This window comes from Rutidosis leptorrhynchoides, chromosome 5 (assembly GCF_046630445.1).
Source record: "Rutidosis leptorrhynchoides isolate AG116_Rl617_1_P2 chromosome 5, CSIRO_AGI_Rlap_v1, whole genome shotgun sequence".
NCBI lineage: Eukaryota > Viridiplantae > Streptophyta > Magnoliopsida > Asterales > Asteraceae > Rutidosis > Rutidosis leptorrhynchoides.
In genome coordinates, this window is record NC_092337.1 from 310,277,688 (window position 1) to 310,287,500 (window position 9,813).

A 9,813-nucleotide genomic window follows, 5' to 3' on the forward strand; every position below is an offset into this window, starting at 1 on the left:
ATTTAAATCAGCTATTCACTTGGTAATCCTTTAATCTATTTATAATTAAGTTCTCTAAGGATTATTTACTTTTTAAGGACATGTACCATTTAATGTTCATGTTCATGCATTTTTTCTAGATTGATGGGATAGCTATTGGTTCCTTGGATGATACTCCCACTAGTCCCATTGCGTCTGCCCTCAGATCTATATAAGGAACACACTCGATGTGACGATGTTGATGATGAAAATGAACGTTAGTCCTAATAAAACTTTTTTCAAATTTACTCACTTAAGCAATATTGTATACATTTGTTGGATCCTTCATTTTGAATAGTATTTAGGTGGGAAGTTAGGTTCATGGGTTGAGTAAAGGATCAAAACATATTTTAATTATAACATGTCGTTTTTTGTACAGGTTTACCTAGGTCGGGCCAGACCGTATAAGTTGATACACCGAAATTTTTTCATTCATTTTGTTAAAGGGTAATTAGCTAAACCATCATATTACAAAAACAATAAATATCTAAAATACAATTTGAAAGAATTTTGAAGTTTAATTCAATTTCCCATTTCTCGATTTAGACCTTTTTAAACGACCCTTTTGAGATGAAAGACATCCTAGGTTGACAACTACAAGTAAAAGAGACGAAATATCCCCCGCTAGAGTTCATCTTCGTGATTAAGTTTATTGAGGTAAATATATTTATGTATATTTGTAAAACCTTTGTATCTTTTAAAACAATTAGATTTAATAGAAATAATTATCAACATTCTTTTTATTTTTTCAGTTAATAATGAATCATGTGAACATATTACCAGGCCAAAACAGTAAAATGAAAAAATTGAAAACTGATTTAATGAAGGAAGAAAGTGATACTACTACATTTTTAGACAACTTGCAAAAAATATCGCAGCTTCTTTATCCGAGCAAGATTTCGTCCATAAATGTGATGATTGTGCTATGACAAACTTTGCAAGTCATAAGTCAACTTTAACAGAAAAATTTATTAAATGGATAGATTTTTAGGAGTAGGTAAACTAAAAATATACTTTATATTTATAATATCATTGGTTACATGCATAGATTCAAATACAATTCTTTTTATTTTATTTTTATGTTTCTTATGTAGAAAAACTGCGTGAAAAGAGTTTAAATGATATGCGAAGTATACTTACAAAAAAAAAAAAAAACAAGTATCTGCTTCAGTGTTGACCTTAAATGACTTTTTCAAACGGTTGATTGGATTGAATCATCTATGAAAAATTCGTCATATTTGTCTATAATCAAATAAACACACTTCAAATAAAGACTCCGATGTGAAGTTACCAGTTATATCTTTTTATTAACGACAAATTAAAAGTCTACTATTATAAAATAATAGTACACGAATATATTCAACTTCATGTTACAAATTATATTTTTTTTATGCAGTTGATCTTTACTTATATTTAATGTTTCCATTCTACTTAATTTATAGCTAATTTTTTTTATTTAACTACACTATTTGCATTCATTTGTTTATTATTTATTATATACATTATTTGTGGCGCAATTTAGCATGAACTATCACATAATTTATTACTTTTAAAAATTTTATCAACGAAATTCGCGAATCCGCGAATCTTAAGCTAGTTATCCAATCATATGAGTTCCTAAGCACGTGATTTAGTATATACGGAGTATAAGAATATGAATGTTATAGTTCATTGAAAAAATGGCATTTCGACAACTATTTTTACGAAAAGAAAAATTACTCAGTAACCATGACAACATATCACAAAAACAATTAATTCTGGCTGAGTTTGTGTATAAATCCCGAATAACACTCGCCATGTCCACAAGTTACTCGTAAGCAGTACTAAGAAACCTCTTGGTAGTCGATAAATTCAAGATCTTTAACAAAACTTGATTAGTCGTGCACCGTGGAGTCTTGAACTGGCTCATCGTTGCACCATTACCAATAAAATGTTCCATGATCTTCTTGAAGGTTCCATGTTCAACAATACAAAGCTCTAAAGGCCCAATTGAGTTTGTTTTTCTGGATACAACATAACCATGATCCACAAATGCTGCATCCATTTCGTTGCAACAAGTAGCTAATATGTGTTCACTAACTTTACCCTTGATCTCCCAATACACCATATAATGACCTGGCTGGTTTGAGGTGTTGGCATGGCTTGTGAAATCGACTAACTCGGCTTGAGACTTGAGAAGTGGTTTGGAACCCTTTTGGACTGCGAGTTGAAGGTCATTCTCTGTGTTCTTGTCGATGTTTATCGTTAGGATTAGCTTTCTTCTACATAGAAACTTAAGTTTCGGTGTAGCTTGGTAAAAACCAGCCACTTCCACCACATCACCTAATCTATATCTATACAGACCTGAAATTTAATAATCACATTTTAATTATCATTAGTACATAGTAGGATCGTATTAACAAAAAATATCTATTTATTATTATTACTTTATTATACTAAATGGTTCACTAAACTTGGTCGTTTGACTTTATTATACTAAATGGTTCACTAAACTTGGTCGTTTGACTGTTATAAACGACACCACTCCACCTTTGTTACTTTGTTTATTTTAATTAAATTGGTAACAATGTCAACCTTTATCCTTTTTTTTTTTGGAATGGCTAACTCATGCTTTAAGGACATAAGCTAACCCTCAATTAATATACACAAACTTTCTAAAGTTAATATACAAATTCAATTAATAAACTCAACAATTTCCATTTATGCATATATAGTTATTGAAAATTCATATTATTCATGGCAAGGTTTGTATAATAAATAGTTCTTATCTTATGCCCTTACCGTACAAGTTAGATAATTCCTCTTTTTTTATTATTATTTTCTTAACTATTATAATTAAATTATCAGACTATTATTATTTGCATCAATTGTCGATTACTCTATTATACAAAATGGTTCACTAAAGTTGGTCGTTTGACTGTTATAAACGACACCACCCCAACTTTGTTACTTTGTATTTTTTTATAGTTAAATTGGTAACAATGTCAACCTTTATCAATTTTTTTTTATTTTCTTAATTATTATTAGTAAATTATCAGGCTATTATTATTATTATTATTATTATTTGCATTAATTGTCGATTAAAATACTAAATAGTGCACCAAACTTGGTTGTTTGACTGTTTCAAACGACACCACCCCAACTTTGTTACTTTGTATTATTCTTACTAATATTCTTAACAATATCAACCTTTATCATTTTTTTTATTTTCTTAATTATTATTATTATAACAAAATTATCAGGTTATAATTATTTGCATCAATTGTCAAGATATATAAAGAGAATTCATTAAGGGTGTTCATCGGTTCGGTTTTCGGTTTATTCGGTTCGGTGTATTCGGTTTTGAAATTTTTTTGGGCAAAACCGAAAACCGAAATAAAAACCGAATTCAAAGTTAAAACCGAACCGAACCGAAAACCGAATTCAATTTTGGATTCGGTTCGGTTTTCGGTTAAAACAGAATATTATGAAAAAATGAGAACGATGGTGATTTAATTGTGGTGTTACTGATGTCTTAGTTATTTATATCCTAAAACAATGACATACTAATATAATATCAAGAATTCGATGATTTATTAATATTTACAACTTAATTATGACGTTTACTGCTTCTGTTATTAAAAAGAAGAACATAATAAATTGAGTAACATAATTATAATTTGATCTACCAAATCGTCATATAGGTGAGAACATATTTTATTGATTGGATCTCAATTTATAATGACATTAAAACATAAATATACAAATTAAATATATAAAAATTTTGAATTCGGTTTTGAATCGGTTTTCGGTTAAACCGAATTCAGGATTTTCAAAACCGAAAACTGAACCGAAAACCGAATTTAAATTCGGTTTTCGGTTTGACTCGATCCGAAAACCGTTTTTCAAATTCGGTTTGATTTTTTTCCGATTTGATTTCGGTTTGATTTTCGGGTTCCATGGTTTCAAACCAAATACTGACCACCCCTAGAATTCATTTATCGCCTCTTTAAAAGTGTTGATTTTTTAAGTATAATTTGTTTCAACTTTATTTTAGTTGAGTCCACATGTATTTTTACTTTTCATTTAATAATTTTTTTTTCATAATTATAAAGATATGAAGTGAAATCATTTCGTGTAGCAACGCGCGCGCGAACTACCTCTATAACTCGTTATAAACTAAATGGGGCTGACTTAAAATAGACTTTTTATAGTTTAACATTATTATACTATTATATTTTATTTTAGCATATTTATATGATATATTACTTTTCAAAAAATATATTTTTCTATCTATACATTATATAAAGCACGTGTCAATAATACTTTAGTACAGTATATTTATAATTATAATTAGGAAACTACTTTTCTTTATTTTTTTAATAACCTTTTAGTGTGTCGCATCTTTGAATTTTATAGGGAAAATAAAGGCAGAATAACAACTTATCCCTGGATCATATTGCATCGGTTGAAACTTGAACTTCACAAATTATGGTAAAAATAACCACTTTCTAGTTACTTTGGTTTTTAATAATTTTTCCTCACTTGTGCCACTTTAGATTTTATTCACTAAACACATTTTATGCAGTTCTATAAAAATAAAAATAAAATAAACTAATTAACATAATACATCAACCAACAAAATATAGCCCATTGTATTTATATCACTAGGTTTTGGTAATAGATAATTTGATTTTCATAAACGGTCTTGGAGTCTCTTAAGTGATAGGTTCTCACGTATCACTTTCCGGCGATCTTTGACTGGGCGGGGTAGGCAGAAGTTGATTCGGTAGATCGACTAACAGTTCCGTAGAAACTGTTGGTGATGATGATTTTGATTAGCGAGATATTCACTTTTACTTGAATTATGTAATAGATTTTGCTTATTCTCCTTCACATATCACTAAGTTATGTATCTGGAAAATTATTGCATATAGCCTGTTGTATTTATATTGATATGTTTCTCTCTGATTGTTTTTTTTTCTTCTAATCGGGTAATAATGTTGGGTTCGAGTCCGATCACGAGTAAGATGGAGCTGTTATTCGTGGTTCTTCGATTGTAGTTTTCTAGATGGTGATTCACCGGTGTCGTCGTTATAATCAAAGAATCTTGAAACTATAGCATAACCGCTTTATTCGAATCCAAGAGTGATTTTGATAAGAAGTTTTTGAGTGCATGGCGAAGTATTTGATTTAGGTCGGAATCCGTTATTTGATCCACAAATTAATTCGATTAAAGATTCGTTGGGTTCGATGAAAGGTGTAGTTGTTTATGGTTTAAACTGGGTTGTTGATGGGATAACGTCTAAACTGGGTTCAAAAGGTGTAGGGCAAGGCCAAATGTACAAATCTTCATCCAAAAAAACCCAAAACAAACCAAACGATCAAATCGATACACAACGAAGTAATAATTTTTTTCAAACACTATTTGAAGCCCAAATGTACAACTCACCGTCCGGGTCATCTTCGAACCCGAATCAAGGCATCGGGTTTGCCTCATACGCATCACAATCACCCGATTTTACTCCTCCTCAACACTACACCAATTATCCTCCTCATCAACCATTCGTTAATCAACAATAGCAACAATTCGTTCATCCTCAACAACAATATCCTCACCAACAATTCCCTAACCAACATTCCCTAACCAACAATTCGACAACCTATCTTTCAACAAACACCTACTCGAGTTCCTACACAAATTCCAACGGATACCGAATCCGATGATGAACAAGCAGAAGCCATTCAAGAAACTTAACCAGGAGAATTTGAAGACGAAGTTGAAAGTGACCCGATTGAAAAAGGGGAAAAAAAGTTAGATGCAAAAAAGTGGCGTGGACGGACGAGGAAAGTGCGCTTTTGGCTAGGGTGTGGATGCAATCCTCCGAACTAATGGGAACCGGTTAAACAAAGGATTCATTTTGGGGTTATATCCGAAAAACATACAATTCGCAAGTGCGGGAAAAACGTCGAGCCGATCAAATATCAGGAAAATGGAGCAAGATGTCGAGAGATATCAAGATTTTTATCGGGCATTACAAAAAGCTTGAAAACTATTGGCAAAGTGGGAACAACGTTGTCGATATCATCCAAAGTACACGACACACATTTAAGAAGCAAACGGGTCGTAATTTTATTACATGGAGGCGTGGAGAGTTCTTAAATATTGTCCTAAATCTATAACATTCGCGGGCGTCGTGCCCAAGAGAAAGGTGTCGATCGAGTAACCCCCGCCACTTATGAGCGGACAGGGTGAAGGTTCGAACCAAGGTGAAGGTGCGAACGAAGGTCAAGGTGCGGATCTGCATCAGTTTGAGAAAATATTTCGAGAGGAACCTCTACGTCGTCCACCGGGTCGTGCAAGTACCAAGAGTCAAAGGAGTTCGACGTCATTCAATGCGGCCTCGCGTTTGTCGTCCGAGGAAGCCCGTCTATCGTTGATCGAAACCGCTAATGCTACAAAGCGAACTATGGATAAGATATACGACGCGACCGAGAATCGTGTCATGTTGGATAATTTAATGTTTCTCACACAACCATGTGCACCCGACTTGACTCCCGAACAACGCGATTTGGTATTGAAACCCCGATCAAAAAACTAAAGAAAATACCAAAATGCGTTTGACTTATCCGACGAATAATAATAATAATAATAATAATAATAATAATAATAATAATAATAATAATAATAATAATAATAATAATATAATAATAATAATAATAATAATAATAATAATAATAATAATAATAATAATAATAATAATAATAATAATAATAATAATAATAATAATAATAATAATAATTAAAAAATTGAGAAATTATGTCATGGTTGACAATGATAGTGTCATGGGAAAAACTGGTGAGGACGGTGTAGAGAGAAAGCTGATGTGACGCTGAAAAAACTTGAGGAAGTATGTCATGTTTTGGAGTGGTCTTAACCCGCTGTATCTCCATCAACAACACCTCAAACAGTAAGTCTTAAATTTCTCAATTTTCATCCAATTTCTCAAATTGTATACAAAATACAGATTGAATAATGATGCGAGCCAACCATGATTTGCCACGTAGCCAACACGCATCTCTTCTACCCCATGCCAGCCATCAGCACGCCACCATTTACCACCCACCAGCACACCTTGCTGGCTGAAAATTGACGTTAACACGCCGCGTTAAAAATGGTCTAACAATGATTAGGAGTGAGTATCCTAGTATCTCTTTTATTTCAGTTTTTGTCATACTCAATGAAGATGCTCATTGATATTTTGAGCTGTGTGGTGGCACCTACCACTCTACCAGATAGTGATAGAACTAAATGTTTCTTTGGTACGTATATCACGTTTTAATATTAATATAAATAAATATAAATATAATTAAATAAAATAAAATATGGAGTATTATATTTTTAATTATAATAAATATAATTAATAACTAAATTAAATAATTAATATTTAATAATTAATAATTAAATTAATGTAATACGGAGTGTTACTATTTCAATTTTGTTACAGTATAAGGTTGCATGCAGAATGCAGATGCAGATGATGGGGCGGTTGTTTAATCCTAGTCAGTATTAAACTCTCAATTCTACACCAACCATATAGTAAATTAGTACCGAGTAATAACTATTAACTCTATGAGTAGATCAAAACATATTATTAATATTATATATTATCTATATTGAATATATTAAATGGTCAAGGATATTTAACTTGGTTTTATATGTAATTTAGGACGCTTCTTTTAGTATATGTTAATTTAAATAAATAATTAGTACGGAGTAATTGTTAAGAATTTACCTGTGAAGGTGGTGAGTACAATCTCGTATTGTTGACCCATTTTCACCTTTGATAATGGCACTGGATCATCTTCTAAGTAGTCATCACAACCACCACCACCAACAACAACCGCAACCTTATCACAAACTTTATGTAATGGTATAAACTCGAAGTACGCAAAAGTCGGTACCACCGTGAAGGTGACATTTTCCGGTGCGTTACATGGGTCCATGTTCACTCCGACCCAACTCTCCGTGGACCCATACTCCGCACTCACTAACGGTAACTTGTCCCCTGTATAATGCCTAAGTTTCTCCAAGTACGGTTGCATTGACCCCGTCATTATCGAATAGACATATTTTGCATTTGGCCACAACTTTGGAATCAAACAATACCAATTGCATCTTTCCAATTCCTCACATTGGGATCTTATCAATGTCGCTAAACATGGATTTGGTTTTATAACATCAAGGACCGATCTACGGATATTTAAGAGTGTGATTTTGGGACTTAATGTTCCATTGAAAAGATCGTCACATATCTCTCGCCAATAGTCTTCAAATAAACTGAGTGATTGGACGATACCATAGGCGAATGTGGAGGTAATGAATTCGACTTGTGGTGAGTAAAATAGGCCAAGGAGAAAGTGACAATATGTTGATTGTTTGTAGTCACCACTAAAGATGACTTCTAGTGGGCTACAAGTGAATGATTTGGTTTGTTGTTGTTTGATTTTAAATTCTTGACTTGCAAAATAATGTGTTGTGGCTGTTCCTGCTACTAGTCCACCCTTTGTTTTGAACTGTTTGCTTCCATAGATGAACTCAAGAATCTTGCCTCCTTCTCTTGTTGGATAAACCCTTCATATATGTAATAACTACTAACATTAACATTAACAATATTTATTAAATCAAATTTATATATATAAAAAAAGTAAAACCAAAGTGCTTCTGACCTAGCGGTATAAGGGGACTCATTAACTCTGAAGTTGTGAGTTCGAGTCCTTACGTGGATAATAATAATTTAATTGTGTGTTGTTAAAAAAAAATAGATATTTATTGAAAAAAGATGAATATAGAGACCTTGATCTATTAGCTGCAGCTAGCTTGAAGATTTGGAGAGTGGTCTTGGAGCTATGAGAAGTAAAAGGTACATACTTTTGCCTTCCTTCAGTTGTTCCAGAGCTATATACATGTAAGAAGTTTAATTAATATTGTAAAATTCTCAAAGAAACTTAAAGTGGTCCCAAATCTAGCACAACTTTAAGTTTTATATGTATAGGAATTAGTTTTAAACCACACGCTAATTGACACATGAGTAAATGACGTATTGAATCATTTATGTATCATAGTTTGTTTTATTTTTTTAATTTATTTATTTTTAACTACTGTATCGGAATCAAATAGATGGGACCTAACCATGTCCGAGAAGTTAATTGTTTGCGGTACTCATTTATATACTCCATAGTTTATATCAACATTTTTATGTGTTTAATCAAGCAAATTTAGCTAGGCAAGATAGACAAGAAAACTGAAATCTACTCCGTATTAAAATAGCCGCGCACTACTTTATAGTTCTACTATATACTGCAATCAACATGTGAATAACAATGAAAACTAAAGATATATACTATACTTGACATACAAATGAATGGACATATATATACATACATTTATTATTATATACATGTACCTTAAGGAGAGAGTAGTGATAGGTTGTTTAGTGAGTATAGGAGAAGTATCACCATCAGCAATTTTCCGAATATAAGGCTCCAAATCTGCATGGGAAGCTAAAGGTACCAACGATACGTAAATCGACCGCAATGCTTCTCCGTCGATTTTATCGATATCTTCAATATCTCCCAACCATTTCTCCAAATACTCCACACCATGATTCATTTCAAGAATCTTTTTAAGTGTTTCCATCTGAATTTTCCCAGCATTTGTTGCTATTTCTTCAAACCAACTCATTAGATCCTCACTTGAACTTGTTTCCATAACTAGAGTTTTTTTTTTCCTATTCAAATTAAAGAATTAAATAG

General features: G+C 32.1%; 1 protein-coding gene across 1 annotated transcript; it reads right to left on the minus strand.

Annotated features, from left to right (window-relative positions):
- Nucleotides 1-1,623: 1,623 nt before the first annotated feature.
- Nucleotides 1,624-9,796, minus strand: LOC139847033 (indole-3-acetic acid-amido synthetase GH3.10-like). Its single transcript, XM_071836629.1, has 4 exons — nucleotides 9,465-9,796; nucleotides 8,855-8,956; nucleotides 7,794-8,632; nucleotides 1,624-2,361 (listed from the first exon to the last, which is right to left on the minus strand). Exons 1-4 carry the CDS (start codon nucleotides 9,767-9,769, stop codon nucleotides 1,826-1,828), a joined length of 1,782 nt encoding a protein of 593 aa, XP_071692730.1. The 5' UTR covers nucleotides 9,770-9,796; the 3' UTR covers nucleotides 1,624-1,825.
- Nucleotides 9,797-9,813: the final 17 nt, after the last annotated feature.